General features: G+C 38.7%; 1 protein-coding gene across 5 annotated transcripts in view; it reads right to left on the bottom strand.

Moving 5' to 3' along the window:
- INVS (inversin) overlaps window positions 1–22,073 on the bottom strand; it is a 244,110-nt gene that overhangs the window by 88,654 nt on the left and 133,383 nt on the right. For all 5 annotated transcript variants that reach the window (XM_072604510.1, XM_072604503.1, XM_072604529.1 and 2 more), the window contains 3 exons: window positions 9,673–9,846; window positions 7,319–7,486; window positions 3,840–4,020 (listed from right to left, as the gene is read on the bottom strand). In XM_072604510.1, coding sequence (XP_072460611.1) covers window positions 3,840–4,020; window positions 7,319–7,486; window positions 9,673–9,846 — 523 coding nt within the window. The remainder of the gene's footprint in view (window positions 1–3,839; window positions 4,021–7,318; window positions 7,487–9,672; window positions 9,847–22,073) is intronic.

Here is a 22,073-nt window from a genome sequence, read left to right on the forward strand (position 1 = left end):
GCCTCAATACGTGGAAAGCCAAAAATCTGAAAGAAAAAAAAAGAAACCACTATCGCCACCCAGGGAGCTATGCTTAACCTTAGTTCTCTGTTAAGAGCTGGCATCCACCAAATTTATTATGGTAGTCAGAGTCTGGTTGGAACCTGTTACCCTGCCTTCCTAGTGCAGATGAAAGCTAGTGATATTCTATTGAAAACTGGGTCTATTTCATTGTTTCTATTTCCATGGAAAATCAACAAAAGATTCTATGTTGATCTATTTCCCCAAAAGGAAAGCATTCTTATCAACTATTTGGGGTTTATTTTAATGTGAACTTATAGGCTTGTTTCTTGTCCACAGGGTTATGATAAAGGAAATAAACAATGCAAAGAAAAGAAAGGGAACAAGTAAATAGTCAAAAGGTATTATCCTTGGCAACTACGCATGAGATTACATGACATAAATTGGTGGTTTCAGAACTGGTTCCCAGGAAACATGACTTGTAGGAATGAGTACAAGCTATTCAGCAGAGGCAAAAGACCTAAAATGGATCTGAAGTGTGCATTTCCAGTGCAGGGAACAGTTACAGGTCAGGAGGCTGGCGACAGCAGAGAAACAGACTGTACTGATAGCACGGTTGGGTAAGAGAAACAAATCCAACATGATTTGGTTAAATCATATTTGTGGGCCAAAACCAACAAGATGAAACTTAAAACAGATGAGAAGTTCTACATTTAGGTTTGAAATAATGAATTATATAACATAGGATGAGAGAGAATGGGAGTCATTTATATGAAAAAAATGGGAGAGAAGTTCAGTTAGTTACAAGCTCAATAAGCATTGAGGTATGAGACAGCTACAGGAAAAAATGAAATATATAGTATACTATGTAATAATTCCACTGCATTCCATGTTGGTCACACCGCAGTTGGAATATAGCGTCTAGTTCTGGCATCACATTTCAAAAAGTTTCCAAAGCAATGAAACCTAGTTGTTGAGAAATCTTGACATCCTTTCATTCACCAGGGTAGTACAGTGGTAGGAACTTGGGGGTAGGAGAGTACAACTGACTTTGGTTCAGGTCTGGTTCTGCAACTTATTTGCTATGCATTCTGGGATGGCTCCCCTCATCCTCATATCCTAACATTCATATACCTTCTGCCATCATCTCCTCTTCCACCCCTGCCTCAGATGATGAGATGGCCTTCCTCCTTACCATTGTTAACCCCTCTACCTGCTCAAGTGATCCCATTCCATTCTCCAACAGACTGTTCCCTCTGACATTCCCACTCTAACACTTATGTTCACTCTTTCCCTTCTGGCTTGCTTCCTGCCTATAAACATGCCTATTCTCACTCATCCTGAAAAACCCTTACTTGATCCTTCTATCACCACTGTTGTCCTATATCTCTTCTGCCCTTTGTAGATAAACTTGAAAAGTTGTTGTGATTGTTTTTCAGTTGTATGTGACTCTTCATGGTCCCATGGCTCCACTATCTCTTAAAGTTTGCCCAGGTTCATTTTCATTGTTTCCCTGACACTATCCATCTCATCCTCTGCCATCCCCTTTTCCTTTTGCCTTCAATCTTTCCCAGCATCAGGGTATTTTTCCAATGAGTCCCATCTTCTCATTCTATGATCAAAGTATTTTAAGTTTCAGTATTTGACCTTCCAGCGAATAGCCTGGGTATTGACTGATTTGATATCCTTGCTGTTCAAGGGACCCTCAAACTTGAAAAGAATATCTACGATAGGAGCCTTTGTTTTCTCTCCTTCCACTATCTTACCCCCTTATCATCTGTCTTGCAACCTTATTCTACCTAAACTACTCTCTCCAAAATTAATCTCTTAGCTTAGATCTCTTAGTTGATCTCTTAGCTGCCAGATCTAAGGAACATTTCTCTGTTCTCTCTCCTTGACCTCTCTGCAGCTATCACTCTCTCCTCCTCGATACACTCTTCTCTGTAGGTTTTTGGCATACAACTCTCTCCTGGTCCTCCTTCAACCTCAACTGCTCCTTTCCAGTTTCCTCTGCTGGATCCCTAATCACATGACACCCTCCATCTAGAGGTCCCACAGAGTTCTGTCCTGGGCTCTTTTCTCTTTTCCCTCCATACTAATTTGTGAACTACTTCACGTGTAGATTATTTATCAGCTCCTATGGATTAATTACCATTCCTGTGCTGGTGATTCTCAAATCTACCTTTTCTACCCCAGCCTCTTTGCTGACCTCCAACATGGCATCTCCAACTGACTTTCAGGCTTCTCCAATTGGATGTTCAGTAGATAGCTTAAAACTATACATGTCTAAAACACAACTCATTGTCTTTCCCCCTAAACGAGGCACAGGGTGGGGGTAGAGGTAAACCTGTGGCCTCGAGACCACCTATAGCCCTCTAGGTCCTCAAGTGCAGCTCTTTGACTGAATCCAAACTTCACAGAACAAATTCCCTAAATAAAAGGATTTGTTCTGTAAAACTTGGAGTAGTCAAAAGGCTATACCCAAGGACCTAGAAGGCCACAGGTTCCCCACCCCTGCCCTAAATTCTCCTTTCCTCCTAATAGTTTCTCTTACTGTAGAGGACAACATCATCCTTCCAGTCTCTCCGACTCATGACCTAGGAGTCATCCTGTATTCCTTGCTGTCTCTCTCACCCCACGTCCAATCTGTTTTGCCAAGACCTGTTGATTTTACTTTTGTGATATTTCTCAAATCCTCCTCCCCTTTCTCTCCTCTGTCTGCCTCAGTTACTTCAACTGTAAAATGGGGATAATAATACCATCTGCCTCCCAAGGTTGTTGTGAGGATAAAATGAGATAATATTTCTAAAAGCCCTTAGTATGGTGCCAGACACATAGTAGGTATTTAACAAATGCTCTTCTTTCTGTATGTTAGAGGCAACTAGATAGTGCAGTGGGTAGAGTACTGGCCTGGAAGTGAGGAAGACAGACCCAAGTTCAAATCCAAACTCAGACACATAGTAACTGTGTGACTTTGGGCAAGTCACTTGACTTCTGTTTGCCTTAGTTTTCTCAACTGTAAGGTGGTAACAGTAATAGTACCAGCCTCCTGGGATTGCTGTGAGGATCAAATGAGATAACTATAAAATGTAGTGCCTGTCCCATCACAGGCACGATGTACATGCCACTTGATATTATTCATATGTGTACATGCATGAACAATAAATAATGATTATGATGGCGATGTCCTCAAGCTCTCAGTTCAGTTAAACATAAAGATCTGGTGCTGAGCTTGAAATGAGCGTGAGAAGTCACGCTGCAGGGGGCAGATTTCCATGATTTCACCTTAAACAAACTGTAGTTCCACAAAACATACATACAGGCACACATATACACACATCTATATACATACATGCACACACATGTACACACATGTACACACACATACATATACACACATCTATGTACACACATGTATACATACACACACATATATACATACACACATATACACATACATACACACACACACACATATATATATATATATATATATATATATACATACACACATATACACACACCATACATACACATATATATTTCAACTAGATAGGTCTTCTTTCCATAAATCTGGCTTGTATAAAATCTGGGTATAACCTATAACGGGTATTGTTTTTCAATACGTACCTGTATGTTTTTTCTCTTTCAAATAAATCACCTTTGGGGTATCAGCCTATATCAAGAAGCAATATGATTTGGGCCATTATAGTATTTGGAAGAAGGACTCAGCAGGAGTTGATCGGAATGTTAAACATGGCAAAAGGCAGGAGCTTCATTGGGCTAGAGGTAAGAGGAAGAACATTGTAAACTGGAGTTTTAATTCTTATTAAACTTACCAAGTAAGGCAGCCCAGTGAAGGGGTGTCCGAAATAAGTTATCATAGGACGTGATGTTGCAGCTTTCATAGGAGGTCAAAACATCAACCACCGTCACATTCCCGTCAGCAACTGCAAAGTGAAGAGGGGTCCGCCCTTCGTAATCCTGCCAGTTCAGCAAAGATTCAGTGGGAGCAGCGTCCTGTGTTTAAATGAACAGAGACTTGAGGCATTCATGGAATACTGACGAAACCTTCCAGGCAGGGACTCTCTTTTTGCCTTTCTTTGTATCCCCAGTGCTCAGCATAGTGCCTGGCACATAGTAGGCGCTTAGTGATTGACTATTGACCAACATATGTAACTATAAATGAGATATTATTTTCCCCCAAAGAGCCTTCTATTAGTCTTCTTTTAGCAGCAGCATTAAATAATATTGATAACAACAAAGGCATTGATATAGCCTTTTAATGTTTGCAAAGTGCTTTGTATATGTTATCACATTTGACTTTCACACCAACACTGTGAAGAATGTGTCATTATTAATCCCATTATGTACAGATCAGGAAACTGAGGTTTGGAGAAGTTGAGGGACTTGAGTGAATGTTATATGGCTAGTAAGTTCCTGAGGCAGGATTTGCACTGGGGTCTTCCTGATTCCAAGTCCTAACCTGTAGTCACTGAACTACTCAGCTGCTTTTGAGTCTGAAGAACAGCGCTTATGAGCATCATCTCACCCCTAAAACTACTTTATCTTTTTAAAATATGGATGTGGACCAATGCTGCTGATGGCATATGTGCCCAGGGTGGAACGAGACACCATCCACAGTGGCATCCCTTGGCAGAACTTCCAAAGGGGTAACCTTTATAATAAGACATTAACAGAGAATTGCTGAAAGATGTGATCCTTTTCTAGAAACGTCTGTCTTTAAAAAAAAGTTTTCCTGAAGGCTTAAAAACCAATGGGGTTAATTCAATTCAACAAACATTTATTAATCCCTCACAAATGAAATAATGTATGTAAAGTGTTTTACAAGCCTTAAAGCATGAAATGGAAAGGAAATTTGATTTAATCAAAAGAGAGAGAGAGAGAGAGAGAGAGAGAGAGTGAGTGTTAAGGCCACTGTTGGGGAGATAGCAGGAAAATGTAGGTATTTAGATGAAATCCCTGAAAAGCAGATTTTTAAATTCAACAAACATTCATTAAGTAATTACTGGTTAGAACACTGTGGTAAGCACTGGAGAGATACTAGACTTTTATGTAAGATATAGATTTTTGAATCCCCAGTTTTTAATACAGTGCCTAGCATATGTTTTTGTTTTGTTGATTGAGTTATATCCCATTTTCCATGACCCCATTTGGGGTTTTCTTGTCAAATATTCTAGAGTGCTTTGTCATTTCCTTCTCCAGTTCATTTTACAGATGAGGAAACTGAGGCAAACAGGGATAAGTGACTTGCCCAAGGTCACACAACTAGTAAATATCTGAAGCCAAATTTGAACTCAGGAAGGTGCCTCTGGCCCAGCACTCTATCCATTGTGCCACCTAGCTGCCCATCATATAGCAGGTGCTTAACAAATGTTTATTGATCGATCCCTGCCATAACGGCATACACAGTTAAGAGTCAAGTGAAAAAGCATTTATTAAGTACCTACTATGTACACATGGTAGATGGTTAATGTTGATTGATTGACAGGCACCGGCTGAACCATTGAGGATACAAAAAAAGGCCACCCCACCCCTCCAAATTGTCCCTGCTATTGAGGAGGGGAGACAACACGAAAACAATGGTATACAAACAAGATATAGGCAGGATAAATTGGAGATGATCAACAGAAGAGATTCTGTTCTTGCAGAAGGTGGGATTTTAGATGGGACTTTAAGGAAGCCAGAGAAATTAGCAGATGGAGACAAAGAGGGAGAGAATTCCCAGCATGGGGGACAGCCAACCAGTCAGCGAAGACGTCTGGAGTCTGGAGACTGAAATGCTTGTCTGAGCAACAGCAAGGAAGCCAGTGTCACTGGGATGCAGAGTCTACACAAGGGAAGAAAATGGAAAAAAAGCTGGAAAGGGAGGAAGGGGCCAGGTTAGGACACAAGCACAGATAAGTATAATACAAAGTAATATAGCATCAGTACATATGGCAGCAGGAGAGGCAGAGGTCTACTGGAGAGACAGGAAGCTGACTTTGGAGTCAGGAAGCCCCAAGTTCAAGTCTCATTTCTGACACATCTTGGCTGTATGGCCCTGGGTATATCGTGTTACTTCTTTCAAGCTCTAGCTTGAAAGACACTTAGTCACTGATCTGCACTGGGAGAAGGAGTTTCCTCACTGGACACTTCCAGACAATGATGAAATCACAGCTCAGGTGGGAATAAAATTAGGTGGGTAAGAGGGGTACAAAGAATGTGGACAAGGGACATGAGCCAAGAAGGGCAAAGAGGCAGACATGGGCTGTGCGTGAAGGATATCAAATAGTGACAGGTACAAAATCTCAGAATTCCAAGGCATGACACATTCCACATTACTCTCAATAGCTGACATTTTAAAGTTTTCAAATATGTATATGTGTGTATGCATGTATATATGTATGTATATGTATGCATACATATGTATGTGTGTATGTATATGTGGACATATGTGTTATATATGTATACTTTGGGTATGTGTGTGTGTGTATATATAAATATATATATATGTATGTATGTATGTATATCTATAATACTTCTCTTCCTCTCCTGATGTTTTCCCTCCCTGGAAATTCTCCCTCCCTCTTGTCCTGATTGGTGACTCTCTCCCCACCATTTTAGGAAGGACTCCAGCCTTCCTTAGGAAGGACCTCTCCCTCTCCCTCCCTGCTCAGTATTAAAATGGGAGTATACAGCACTGAATAACTACCCTGTGTACTGTATACCATGTGAATCTAGGCTGAAAATTCCTGAAAGAGGATAGGACCATGTGAATATGCCACTAGTCAATCCTACTGTCATGACGATTCTTGAATTTGGTATCAGATCAACGTAAGAACCAGCCATGATTCCAGAGGACTGATGACAAAGCATGTTACCCACCTCCTGAGAGAGGTAATGGACTAAATGTACAGAACGAGAAACACAATGTTTTGGACATGGCCCAATTTATCTGACTATACACATTAGTTACAAGGGTTTCACTTTTCTTTTTTTTTTTCCCTAATGGAGGGATTATGGGAGGGAGAGAAAACAGAATTTTGTTCATTAAAAATACATTAGAAAATTTGGAACCAAATATTTCCTCCTAATAAAAAACCACCACAGTCTTCTTCACACAACAGTTCAATGCTGACCCTTCCCCTCCCCCCCACCCACTGTGATTTTAGAGAAGCAAAGGGAAAATCTTTTTTTTTTTTCCACACCTAGGACATCAAGCATCATTCCAAGAATAAAAGGGAAAATAAAAGTTCAATGTCATCAAGTGTGCTTTAAAATCAAAAGGAGATTTTAACAGAAAATATGTACTCACCAGGATACATCTGACAGTATGGACAGCACTAGGATCTTTGTGGTTAGCTGCCCAATGAAGTGGGATCTTTCCTTCAATATCTGGGATTCCAATATTGGAATCATGTTTTATTAGAAGCTTCACATGCTCTGGGTTATTGTAATAGGCACTCCAATGCAGAGCAGTTTGCTAGAAATGTAAAAAAATAAAAAAAAGCACGTATATGTATAAAGCCTATATCCATTTATTTTTAAATGGAAAAACCATTAGACCTTATTTATGAAGAATTGCTTTAAAAGAAACAAGTAACTTGCTAACAAAATGTTATGTTTTATCATGCTCCTGACATGATAAAGCTTGATTTTTCCCTTCAACGCTAAAAGGTTGTTCATTAGTTGAAATACATAAGATCATAGATTTAACACTGGAAGGGGCTGCTCTGTCGTCATCCAGTTCAACTCTGACATTTGATAATGAAGAAACTATTTCCTCAAGACCTGAGTAGATTACAGAAAGCCCTTCTCCTTAATAAGACTAAACTCCCTATTTGTGCCTTCCCTTGTCCATCCTTGTCCTCCCCTTCTCCCATTAAAACTTCAGTTCTCCTATTCTACTGGCTCCTTCCATTTTGCTTATCAACATGTTCCAGTTTCCATCGTTAGAAAACTTTTACTTGATCCTGCCACCCCTTGAAGCTAATGCCCTCTATTCCCAGTCATTGCAGAACTCCTGGAATCATCAACATGCAATGCCTCTACTTTGTTCCACCTCAATCAATACTTAAAGCCCTACAAGCTGACTTTTGAGTCCACCATACTGAAATTGCTCTCTTGGAAGTTCCCAGTGACTTTCATGGCTCTAAATTCTGGTGGACTTTTTTCAGCTAGTGACCTGCTGGCCATTCTGAATGTCCTGTAAGCATGTGAACCTCATGCTATCCAAACCAATCTCATCATCCTCCCCCACTTCCAAACCTCATGATTGATGTTGTAGGAACCATGGTCCTCCAGGACACCCAAGTTAGTAATTGCAGTGCCATTCTTGGCCAAGAGTGGGAAACCTGTGGTCTCAAGACCATATGTGGACCTCTAGGTCCTCAAGAGCAGTCCTCTGACTGAATCCAAACTTCACAGAACAAAACCCCTTAATAAAAGGATTTGTCTGGTAAAACTTGGACTCAGTCAAAGGGTTGCACCCGAGGACCTAGAAGGCCACAGGGCAGCCTCAAGGCTACAGGTTCCCCACCCATGTCCTTGACTATCTCCTCTCCTTTATTGCCTATTAACAATCTAGCCTTAATCATTGAATGGGCATTGCCGCAGACAAACTGAGACCAGGAAAAGATCTTGACTTAAAAAGGCCAAGGTTTCCCACTGCATCCAGCACCATTTCCAGTCATCCTGATCTGCGTTTTGCCACTGGACCCAGATGACTCCAGAGGGAAGACTGAGACTCACTTAGCCCTCCCTCACTTAAATCCAATTCACTTGCAAGTCATGCCATCACTTTCCTGATGTCATTGGTACTTTTCAAGGATGAAGGACAAACAACTCTTTGGTTTTGTCAGCACAGCATTGCTTAAATCCATCTCCTCTTTACCTACACCCAGCTCCGCCCTCATCACCTCTCACCTGGACTATTGTAATAGTTTATCCATTTGTTTCCTTGCATCTGGTCTCTCCACACTCTAACCCATCCTCTACACAGCTGTTCAAATAATCTTCCTAAGGTATAGGTCTGACTATCCTATTCACATACTTCAAAAAAACCGTTGGTGGCTTCCCTTTTCCTCTAGTATATGACACAAAATTTTCAATTTGGATTTTAAGGCTCAGCACCATGCAACTCCAATCTGTCTTTCCCATTTTGTTTTAAATTATCCCATTTCACAATTATGTTTCAGTCGAACTGAACTACTAGCTGTGCTTCATAAACGACAGACACTATTATATCTACCACTTCTATGGTAGTCATCTGTGGTAGCCATCTCTGCCTCTTGGAATGATCATCTTTCTCTAGGGCTCAGTTCTGTCAGAGATGAGATTTGAGTTCCAGATACAGTCTGACTTCAAGGTTCAGCATCTATCTTTCCTAACACACTGCTGACCTTTAAGGATATTACATTTCAATCTTCTACTAAACATCACCCTGAATAATATGGTATAGTAGATAGAGCACTGAACTTTGAGTCCGAAAGTTCTACCTTAGACACTTACAAGCTATACTACCATAGGCAAGTCACTGACTCCGTCTCAGACTATAAAATGAGGATAACAATAGTGTAGATTAGTGGGGATCGAATGAGATGTCTACAAAGTCATTTGCAAACATTAAAGTGATTTATAAATATGAGTTACAACTATCATTATTATTACCTTATTTTTGTCCTGTGTATCTACTTCTCCTGGTGCCATGAACTTTAACAGAAGAGCCAAACATTTAGGACTTTTATGTCGGGTTGTTAAATGCAGTGGAGTCATTTCTTCTAAGTCCTTCTGCATCCAGTTTGCTCTACGAGTGAGTAAGAGTTTCATGAAACGATAATTTCCCTAGGAAAAAAAAATTGACAATAATGAGTCAATAATTTGCTAAGCAATAAACTCATGATTTCCCTGAAGAGATACATTTGTAGACACAGCTACTACATAATCCAATCCTATACATTTTAAGGATGCAGGGCTAACGAGGGCCTCCCTAAATAATTCCAGAATCATGGTAGTTACCAGGTAACCATGGCAAAGAACCATTTGGCATGGTACCCACTCATAGGTCAGTTAACATAACTCACTTCAGCGAAGCTTTCAGGACATGTTCGTTAACTGATGATCATTTCCTAAGCATAGCTAGCTTTGTTATATATGGGGAATCAAAATCCCAGTGGTGAGAGAGTTAGAATAGGAATAAAGAAAAAGTCTTACATTTTTTTATCTCCCATTCCAGGGGGACCTTATCCTACTATACTAGCAAGAGATGCATAGGCACAATTCAAGCAATCTTTGCCTGGTCAAAGGACAAAAGAGGGGAGTATTTTTCTACTGGATGTATCTCTATCCTTCCATAAACACAGGGTAAGAAGAAAGAAATGTTTGCTTGAGGGCCCAAGATTTCAGCTTATGGTACTGAATTCAGTTGCTTAGTTTGCTAAAAACAAACAAAACCAAACTTTGGCAATCTCATTCTAGTGACTTCTGAATATGGATATCACCGGACAAAAAAATTCTAGGATAGTCTCTGTGAAAACAAGTGTTCACTAATTGATTCGCTTTGCTGGGAACAGGGGATAAAAAGATAGAAACCATGCCATCCAAGAGCACACAACCCAATGGGGGAGGCAAGGCATGTGCACAAATTCAGGAAAAGTTCTGGGAGAGTTCTCTTAGCATGAGAGAGTGGGACAAAGTAAAGAAGGTTTCGTGGAGGAAATGGCAGCTAAGTTGGATCTAGAAGGAAGAGAGAGACTTCAGGAGACAGATATGAGCATGGAGGAGTCTACTCCAGGGATTGAAGACAGCATGAGAAAAGACATAGTGATAGAAAAGTGCAGGCTGATAAGAGGGATGGAAGACTGGAATGTAGTAGTAGAAATAATAATATATGTATCCATAGTGCTTTAAGAGTTTACCAAATTATCTTGTAAAGCCCAGATAGGAAAGTATAATCATCACCATTTTAAGATTATCAAACAATAGATCCAGAGACATTAAATGACTTACTCTGGTCACAAACCAATAAGTACCAGAAATGAGATTTAAACCAATGTCTTTGGACTCCAAATTTCACATTCTTTCTACTACACCATATGGCCTTTAATGTAGAACAAATGAAGACAAATGAGATAAGGTTGGAAAGGCAAGTTTAATTCAAAATGTGAGGAGCCTTGAGCACCAGGAGAAGTATTATATATTTTACTTATGAGCCCATGAAGTTTTTTGAGAAAGATAACATGATCTCAGAAGTGCATTAGGAAAGTTATATGGACAGTGGCAACAAAGAAAGACCAGAAAAGGGAGTTGGCTGGAGTCTATTGCTGGGGGATAGACTATTTAAGAGGTATTATATTAAAACAATCAGATGGTTTTTTTTAAATAAAAAAAAGGAAAACCCAGTGGGTATGATCCAGCCCATATCTCCTCATTTTGGTCATAAAAATACTTAAGGAAAATGGAGAAATTTAGGTCTGAGAGGGGTCTTGGAGGCCATCTAATCCAATGCCTTCATCTGTAAGATGAGGAAATGAAAATCCTGGCACATGTAGTATGTGATAGAGACAGGATTTAGACCCAGCTGTTTTGATGCCAAATTCAGTGTTCTCTCTGCTGTATCACACCATCAAGAGAAATTTTATCAAATGCCTTCCTTATATTTAGGTGTATTATGTCTAAACAACATGATAGAATGGATGGATTAGCTGACCCTAGAGTTAGGAAGACCTGTGTTCAGATTCTGTTTCTGACCCATATTTCCTGTGGACCTGGGACAATTCACTTGACCTCTCAGCATCCCAGGCAACTTTCTAAAATTGTAAGTTGCAGAACCTGCATTGATAGAGAAAGTTTCTTCATTGGCAACTCTCTCGTTGGCATAGAGTCTATACAAGGGATGGGGAACCTGCAGCCTTGAGGCCACATGTGACTCTCTAGGTCCTCAAGTGTGGCCCTTTGACTGAATCTGAACTTCAAAGAAGTTCAAAGTTTCTATAAAACGAACTCAGTCCAAAGGCTGCACCCAAGGACCTAGAAGGCTACATGTAACCTTGAGAGCCACAGGTTCCCCACCTGTGGTCTATATCTAAGAAGATACAGGTCCAGACTCCTGCCCCCCAAATACTCTATAAGTCTATGGTACTTTTGTTCCTTTAGGCTCTTTGCCCTGTTGAAAAAGAAAATCAAGGTTAATTTCACATGCATTGTTCTTACTAAACCAGTGAGAACCAGGTGATGAGTGCTAAGCCTGGAGATGGGAAGACTTGTAATCAAATCTGGCCTCAGATACTTAGTAGTTACATGACCCTGGGCAAATCACTGAACTTCTATTTATCTCAGTTTCCTCAGTTACAAAATAGGGATAATTGTAGCAATTACGTTACAGGGTTGTTAGAGGATCAAATGAAATAATATTTATATAAAAAAAGAAAAAAGTACTTAGCATAGTGCCTGGCACATTATAGGGGGCTATGTGAATGCTTATTTGTTGTTGTACAGTCATTTCAGTTGTGTCTATTTGGGACCCCATTTTTGGGGGGGGATTTCTTGACAAAGACACTAGAGTGGTTTCCCATTTCCTTCTCCAGCTTATTTTTACAGATGAGGAAACTGAGGAAAACAGGATTAAGTGACTCGTTCAAGGTCACACAGTTAGTAAGTGTCTTGAGACTGGATTTGAATTCACAAAGATGAGTCTTCCTGAGGCCAAGTCCAGGGCTCTCTATTCGCTGCACCACCTCTCTGCCCTAACAAGTTTATTCCCTTCCCCTAAATTCATGCTAGATCCTAGTGATCACCATTTTCCCTAAGTCCTCACAAATCAACCATTTAATAATCTGCCCTAAAATCTTGACAACTGGTCAAATGGTCTATAGTTTGTACATTATTCCCTTTTCTGAAAATCAGAATATTTTTCTATTTTTGTAGCACCTTTCTCATTCTCCATGATTCCTAAAATATCACCAACAACAGTTCAGTATATTCATCTATGACGTTTCAGTATTTCGTCATATCAGCTGAATGTTCATTTAGGACAGCTGGGTATCAATATTTATCTTGAATTTTAATTGTATGTTAATTATTTTTGATTTATTCTTTCAGTCTGAAGTTCATTCTTTTTGAGAAAAAAAAGTCAGAGGAAAAACAAAGAGGTGAGTGATGCTGCTCTGCTCCATCTAGCCTAGACAGCAAGCTCATCATCCTTATTCTGCTCCAGATGTAGCTAAAACAATCTTTTTGGTTGTCTGCAGCATTTTTTTTACAAGCCCAGTTCGTTAAAAATGCTGTTTTTACAGGTACAAATTACTATTTTGTATTTATCTGTATATAATCTTCTATCCTCTGTACATGTCTTTTAAAAGTCTGAGCTTTTACTAATAATTAGCTAAAAACCATTTTATACCCTCTACTTTTATTTTTATTTTTTAAAATAAATTTTGTTGATATCTTTTGTTATTTATTGCTCAGATTTTCCTCTGTATCCCTTCATAACCTCCATTCCAAAGTCATCCTTTATAACAGAATTTTTTTACCAAAAGAAAAAGAGGAAGAGAAAAAAAAAATTCAGCAAAACCAATCAACAGATTGAAAAAAATCTTACATGATATGCAGTGTTCCATACTTGTGGACTCCCCATCTATAAAAAGGAGTGTTTTGGGGAACATGTCTTCTTATGCCTCTTCTTTGAGGCCAAGCTTGTGCTTTGTGATTTCACAGTATCATTTTAAATTATTTTGTGTTGTTCTTTTGATTCACATCACTGTACTTCAGTGTATTGTTTCCTGGCTCTGCTTACTTCACTTTGCTTTCGTTCATTTGAGTCTTCCCACGATTCTCTGTATTCACCATATTCATCATTTCTTAATGTGTTCATATACCACAATTCTTTTAGCTCAGCTCTCTGCAGCTCCTCTAATGGTGACTATTCCCATCTTTTGTCATCTATTCCAATTGGTTAGATGTGCGGAGAAACCTCATATTTGTTTTTATTCACATTTATCTGCTTATTAGTGAGTTGGAGTATTCTTTCATATATTTTTTAATAGTTTGCAGTTCTTTGGAGAACTATTTGTTCAACTTCTTTAACTGCTTACCTTTTGGAGAGTGGCTTTTGGTCTTATATATTTTTGTTACTTTTCTATTTATCTTGGATACTAAATCCTTAACTGAGAAATTTGTTACAAAGATTTTTTTTCCCCAGTCAGCCATTTCGCTTTCTTATCCTGGATGCATTTTAATTTTGTTTGTGCAAAAGCTTTTCAATTTCATGTAATCAAAATTATCTATTTTATCTTTTGTAATTGCTGCTATCCCTTGTTTGGTTAAGAATTCATTTCCTACCCATAGCTGTGAAAGGCATACATTATCTGTTTTTCTTCTAACTTTTTGTGGCATGATCTTTTTATATTCAGGTCACATATTTTGAATTTACTGTAGATTATGGCATAAGCCTAATTTTTGCCAGACTGCTTTCTAGTTTTCTCAGCAGTTCTTATTGCATGGAGAGTTATTTCCTAAGTAATTTATGTTTTTAGATTTATTGAACACTCAAGTATTGAGTTCCATTATTTCTGATTTTCCCTTGTTTAGTCCATTGCATTGATCTACTTTTTTATTTTTTTAACCAATACCAAATGGCTTTGATGGTTGCTATTTTAAAATATATTTTGAGGTCTGGAAGAGCTAGTCCCCCATGATTTCTATCTTTTTTTTTCAATTTTCCCTGGGTATTCTAGCTCTTTTGTTCTTCCAAACGAATTTTGCTACTATTTTATTGAATTCTGTAAAGTGTCCCTTTTTGTAGTTTGATAGGTATGACATCAAGCCTGTAAATTAATTTTGTCAATATTATAATTTTTATTATGTTGATATGGTCTAGCCATAAGCAATGAATATTCTTCCAGTTATTTAGGTTTTCTTTAAGTAGCATTTTGTAACTGAATCTATAAATTTACATCTTTGAAAGGGATTTTGAAGTACAGTAACTGAATTTGGAATTGGCTAACCCCCTCAAAATAATAACTAATGGACTTCTAATAATGGTGGCATACATATTACTGCATATGTAGTCAAAACAGCCAACTGAGTAACACAGTAGAATGACTATGCAGTTCACAGATCAGTACTAGGAGCTTTAAGGCATGTGGACCATAAAGAAATTCTTCACGCAATAATTCTTTCTACAATAGCAGAGCAGTATCTCCACCCATTCTGATGTCATTACAGACAATTGTGATCTACAAAGTCTAGAAATGGCACCACCAGTAACATATAAACATGAAAGTTGATCAGGGGAATGCCCTGATTAAAGTGATGAGTTTTCTAGACTGTGAGCTTTTGTTGTTGGGGACTTGGATTGCTTCTCCCTGTGGATGAGACATTTGTAGATCCATTCATATGTTAAATTCAAAAGTTTGGGGATCTGACCTCCTACAAATAGAAGGGGAGTTTCTGGGCAGATGTAGCCTCTTGGAGATTGAAGAAAATCTTATAATCCACTCTTCTAGTAAGAGAAAGGGAAATTCTTGGGTGTGCAACAGTCTTATTTGGGAAAAGGTAATGGTGCACAACTTCCTTTCTTCCATGTCTGCAAGCTGGAGGAATATTAAGATAATAAGCAATGACAAGGGGAAACAAAAACAATGGACTTTGCTCTCTGTTATTACCATGAGTTATTTAAATAGCATTAGTCTGATGAGAAGCACACTGCTGCTTTGGTGGCTTCAAGTATATTTCATGTGCAGAAAGTGTCTAAGTCATTATAGTTATACCATAAAACCATATGCCCATATGCGTCTGGATGAAAATGGATCTTGCCAGAATGCTAAGGGTTGCCATCAACCCCAAATTTGTTTTTTTCTAGGAGAGTCCAAATGAGAGGATAGTACAATGAGTCCAGGAGGAATACATGGGGCCCTGAGGAATGAAGATGATTATTTATGTTCTATTGTGAGTTCTTCATGAAGAGGTCAGAAAGCATCTAAGTCTGAGAAGCCAATTTGAGGAAGGAAAAGGATTAGATTAAATTATTTCCAAAGTCCCTGACACTTATAAATCCTGTAAACTAAGGAAAAAATAAGTAAGATAAAAATATAAAAATAAAAAAAACTCAGCAGAGTCTAACATCTTATTATCAATACAAGTAGAGGTGGAGGTCTAACTGGAAGGAAATTTGTGGCTGAAATGGATAGGTAATTGACCCGGATATAGTGACACAGGGAAGCCTAGATTATGGAGTGGGTACTGGAAGAGTAAATTAACAATGTCAGGGCAGGGCTAGAAAAACAAGATTGACTCAATACATATCTAGAGAAATATTGAGGTAGGATTCTTTATAGCTTCCATTTTTAGGGCCAGCAGTGATCCAAAAGAATAATCAGGGCTGGAGCCTACTTGGACAGGATTAGAAGGACATGGGGGTTGGAGAACCAACCTTGCTAATCCCTATATATCATTTATTTGATTAGAGGTAACTAGTCATATTTCAGGGATCTGAAAAAATAAGAGGATAAAAGATTAATTTTTTTCCTTTTTTTATTCACTGGAAAATTCTCTTCATTTGAAACTGTTTATATTGAGAACATTCTAAACTTGCTGGTATAAATCTCAAAGTAATCAGCTGTTTTCCAAAGTAGACGGTTCATGATTTTATCATTATACAAAATACAAGTATGATTTATAGATTTTTGTTTTCACCAATAAAGGATTATATAATAGCCTCAAATTTCAGACATATGAAGACTTTAAAATGTAGTTTAGGAAAATAAATGATGACTCAATTGCTTGTGTAAGAATTAAAATAGGTGGGTGGCATTTGGTGATTTTCATTTGTTCTTAATATTTTACTTACTTGAGCTTCATTTATCTAGATTATCCATTTTAATGAATGCCAAGAGGAAATGTAAAAATTTCCTCAAGAGGGCACCCTGCTCCAAATTTCTTGCCATCTCTTTCTTCTAAAAAGCAATAAATACTCAAGAAAACCAAATAAATCGATGGAGCACTTTTCATACCCAGAAATCAGGTTTGACCTTTCTGGTCATAACATTTCAAAGATAATAAAATAATTCATGGTGACCTTTAAAAGATATTTAACCACTGCAATCCTGCTGATGTACAAGTCAGTGGGAGTTATGGTTGGGCAAAGATTTTTGCCTTGAACCCCTCACCAGTACATATACAGAAATACTGTGACAAATTTTTATGGATTAGCTTTGTAGATGAAGGGAAGCAGAAAGTCTATTGTGGATTGGCATTACTTTTAAAGAAGAAAGAACACCTGATGCATGTTAAAAATGAGAATGCCTTTATTGATGACTATATTTGAAGTTACCTATTTAAAACAACATTTTCAACAAAAAATATCTGGTAAGCATACACTGTGATAAAGTGTGGGCACGCATGATAGAGATGGTCCAGTGGGATCAGGATTGAGGCAGAGCCCTAAATGAGCAAAGGGCTAAAGGATATAAACATAACAGAAGTCAAAAATAGTCAAAAGGTTAAGGGTCCAGACAGTCATGGTCAGAGGCAAAGGAGGTACCAAAAAACAGAAACAAAAAAGAAGACAGAAGGACTCAATCAGAAGCCAACAGGTCAGCATGAAACCACTGCCAAAAAATAGTCAAGAAAGTCCTGGAATTCAGGAATTTATATCAAGGGTCACAGAGTCAATAGGTAATGTTACTTTCTGGGGTACCCCCAGAGGAGAATCTCTGTTCAATTCCATTCAGTCCAACAAACATTTATCAAGTACCCACTATGTATAGCCAGTGTGCTAGGTGTTAGGGACAGGAAGATGAAGCTTATATTCTACTGGAGGCAGACAAGAGAAAGGAGCTGAATGTAAAGACTGGCCATTTCTGTTCTAATACTCTAGTTGGAGAAGCCCCAAGAACAGAGCTGTTATCTGAGCACTTAGGGGTTCGAGACTCCTTCATTTGACGGTAGAATTAGTAATTAGTATTTAGTAATGCAGAATTAATAATTAGAATGCAGACCAGAATTAGTAATGCAGATCAGTGGTCCCAAGACTACTTGTTTTCCCACTGAAAATCAAAAAACCAGATGTTCAGAAGTGACAGCTACATGGAACGTGGTCAGACCGATGCATGATGTCTTAGCATTAATGGTCAAGCTCACCACTCATGTAGACTGAAGAGGTTTGTTGGTAAAAGCCTTGTAGCATGTCAAGAGAAGCACGATGCCCAGATAATAGGGTGTAGGTAAACTCCACTGAAGGCAATTCTACTCTGAGACATTATATAATATGCACCCGCACGTGGCCTATTTTTCTAGTCTACGGTATACAATTATATCAAGTAACGCTTAATGATACATAGTTTGCAAAGTATAATTTGATGGATATGAAGCCAGGGTAACTTGCAGGGACTTGATGTGCAAGCTTTGCAGCATCTCCTCCTCCTTTCTTAGTTACGGGATAGGCTGCAGTACACATGGTGGCAAAAGGAAGATTATTTACTACAATGCTGAGGGTCAAAGGCATGTGGCAGAAGGGCAATGAGCAAGTTTCTACTGGAAGAAAAAAAACAACCCATGAAGAAGGGGACATTTCCAATAGATGGAAACTATGCAAGAAGCCCAGAACTGGCTGCAGTAGGTGGTGTTCATGACCAAAATTATCTGAGGTAGAACCAGGAATGGAAAAAAGGGAAGCCATGACCTATAGAAGAGCTGACATCTGGAGTGCTATGATTCCGAGTGTGAAGGGGGCAGCAGTAGTGGTAGCAAAGACCAGGTAACTGACTCTGAAATAGCCCTGTAAACATCCAGTGGCACCACACCCCATCCCCCAGCTCCCCTTAGAGTTTTCCCAATTGGTGTCTAGTTTTGGGGGGGACTGAAATTGAGTCAAAGCTGAAAGGTAGATTTGGTACAGTGGAAAAGGCAACAGATTTGAAGTTAGGGGACCTGGATTTAAATTCCATAGCTGTATACCCACGGACAAGCCATTTTATACACTGGGGCCTCAGTTTCCTCATTTATAAAATGACACAGTTGGACTAGGTGACTTCTCAAGGACCTTCAGGCCTGAATCCTCTCTTCTTTTATTCAGTTTATATTATTCTGGGGCTGGAGTAGGGGGAAAAGGGAAGTTGGTACACTATAACCTTCACTGCCTTGAATAAGTCATATTTAAAAGATATAGAAAAAATTTCTGAAATGTGTATGCTTGTTACTAATGCTAGTGTAATATGAGAAATTTGGGTGCTTATAGCGAGGTATCTCTTGATGTGAATCATATTACACCATTTATATGGCATTCTTTGTACAAGGTATGCAGAACATCCCAGTACCCTTTGGGTTGGTTAGCTCACTCCAGCCTACTCTCATCCTGACAAATCTAAATGCCCATACATAAAATACTACTACATGGTTACATTCAAACTCTCTCAGTGGACCAGGGGCAGCCCTATTGAATGAAAATACATTCCTCCTACTCGACACTCAGCTCCTGAGCACCCATCTGATGCATATGTATATATGTGTACATATATACACATATACATACATATATACACACATACACATACATACATATATATTATATATGCAAACCAAGCTACTCATACTACCAATACTACCATCAACTCAACTCTAACTTATAGATTTAGAGAGTTGTCTGGGGCCCAAGAGGTGCAGTGATTTTCCCACAGCAATGCAGGTACTATAGTCAGAGGCAGGACTTGAACCAGGTGTTCTTGGCTCCAAGACCAGTCCTATATATAGCACTGTCTTTCTGGGGCAATAAAATACCTTGCTTAAAAATGGATTAAACAGAAGGAAAGATGGTGTAGTAACATATTTCAAGAAAACATACGCCTCTGTGGAAATCCACAAATGTGAGGGAAGGAAGTATGGTGGAGAACATTTTAGTAAGGATCAAAAGGGAGAAAAACAGAAGTAATGCCATTGTGAGAGTATATTAAGGATGCCTTGGCTAGATAATGAGTTGATCGCCACACTGGAACAGAAATAGGATAGAATTGGGATAGGGGTGTTAGCTCTTTGGACATTTGCTGGAGGTCTTATGATGCTAAAAGCAGAGCATCTGATATGATTCTTCCTTGCTAAATATTTCAACCCTCAGGAGATAGCAGAAGCAACAAAGAGAACTTTTTCTTAAGTGATTCTAATGGGCAAGAACTTGATAGAGAGCTAGAAATGTCCAGAACCACTAACTTTATTCAACATGCACTTATTAAGTACCTACCATATGTGACATACTATGCAAAGTACTGGAGATGCAAAAACAAAGACAGTTTGAGGCTCTCAAAGACCTCAGTTCTGCCTTGGGAGAAAGTTGGCAGGCCCACTTAAATATTCATGACAGATAAGAAGGAGGAATCCCAGGCAGAGTCTGATGTTGACCCCAGATCATAGGAGAGTGGATTTCAAAAAAGTGCAGAGAAAAGTGTAGGTAGGATTCTTTGATCTGAGACAGTAAAATGCAACCTTCTCAAAAAGACTGGGAGATATCTAAGAACAAAATTCTGATGAAGCAAGCATTAATGAGTGTGACCTTATATGTCACTTAACTTCCCTGGGTCTCAGTTTCCTTATCTGTAAAATAAAAAGGTTGGACTAGATGGTTCCTGAGGTCCCTTCCAGCTTTAGATTCATGATTCTCATGAAGAATAAAATACTGAAAACTCACATTTGTATATCACTTTAATGTTCACAAATCATTTCTCTCTCAACAACCCCGTGAGGTAGATATAACAAGTATTATTACCCTCTTTAAAGATGAGGAATCTAAACTCCAGAGAGTCCAAGTAAGTTGTCTAAAGCCACACAGCTAAGAAGTGTTATCATTTAGTCTCTCCTGATGAGGTCCAATGCTCTTTCCACCATAATGGACTGTATTGAGACCCCTCCAGTAAATTGAGATTTTGCACAAGAAAAAAGAGAGTAAATGAGCACTGTTTCTAAATGCTTCTTATTGCTGTTCATTCTTCATTCTTGAAGACCAATGACATCATGAGGGTGATGTCTTGCGTAATTCATGGATTTGAGGGAGGCAGTTTGCCAGTTGAAGTGGTACCAAGTTTATTGCTTGGTTCAAGAGAGTAAAGCTAGGATCAGTGAGTAGAAGTTCCTGGGAGGCAGATTTGTGTATTATCCAGACCCTGATGAGAAGTACATAATAGGTGTAAATAGGCTACACCCATGACAAATGAGGAATTATGCAAGATAAACATGACAGAGGATGTCATCTGGGAAATGTATAACCAGAATAAAAAGAAGGGCCAGTCATATAGTAAAAGCAAGGGATAATTGATGTATACCTTCAACGTGCTATGGATTTTGCTCCAGTGGTAAACACACCAAGAGAACCACACCACTTCAAGAGAACAAGATGTATGAATTGATGCAGAGTAAAGTAAGAAGAACCAGGGAAACGTGTACATTGGCTACAATCACCTAAATGAAAATGACATGGAAAAAAAGCTGTGCAGTATATAGTTGTAATGAACAATCTTGGTCCTAGAAAAAGAGATGAGAAAATGCATTTCCCTCCTGTCCTTGAAGATGTGGGAGACTGTGGATGCATAATGCTGCATAGACTGTCCAACGTAGGCACTGGGTTGTTGTTTTGCTTAAGGGTTTTTCACTATTGTATGGAAAGGGTTATACAATAAGGGGGTATATCAAAGAGAGATTGTGATGGAAAAAAATATTTTTGAAAAAGCTAAAATGATGATGATAATGAGACAATGAGAAATAGTCCTTCAGGATGTTTAACAAATATATAGGAAGACTTGGATGAGAACACTACTAGATGTATAAGAATAAATGTTTGGCAGTCTTTATCACGGGAAGAAATGCCTATGTTATTGAGATCACAGATATATTGGCATGTTGTGTCAGATTCTTCTTGATCCCATTTGGGGTTTCTTGGCAAAAATACTGGAGTATTTTGCCATTTCTTTCTCTAGCTCCCTTTACAGATGAGGAAACTGAGGCAAACAGGGTTAAGTGACTTGCCCAGAGCCACACAAATAGTAAATGCCCGAGGCCAGGTTTGAACTCAGGAAGATGACTCTTCCTGA

The sequence above is a fragment of the Notamacropus eugenii genome, chromosome 1, assembly GCF_028372415.1.
Source record: "Notamacropus eugenii isolate mMacEug1 chromosome 1, mMacEug1.pri_v2, whole genome shotgun sequence".
Taxonomy (NCBI): domain Eukaryota; kingdom Metazoa; phylum Chordata; class Mammalia; order Diprotodontia; family Macropodidae; genus Notamacropus; species Notamacropus eugenii.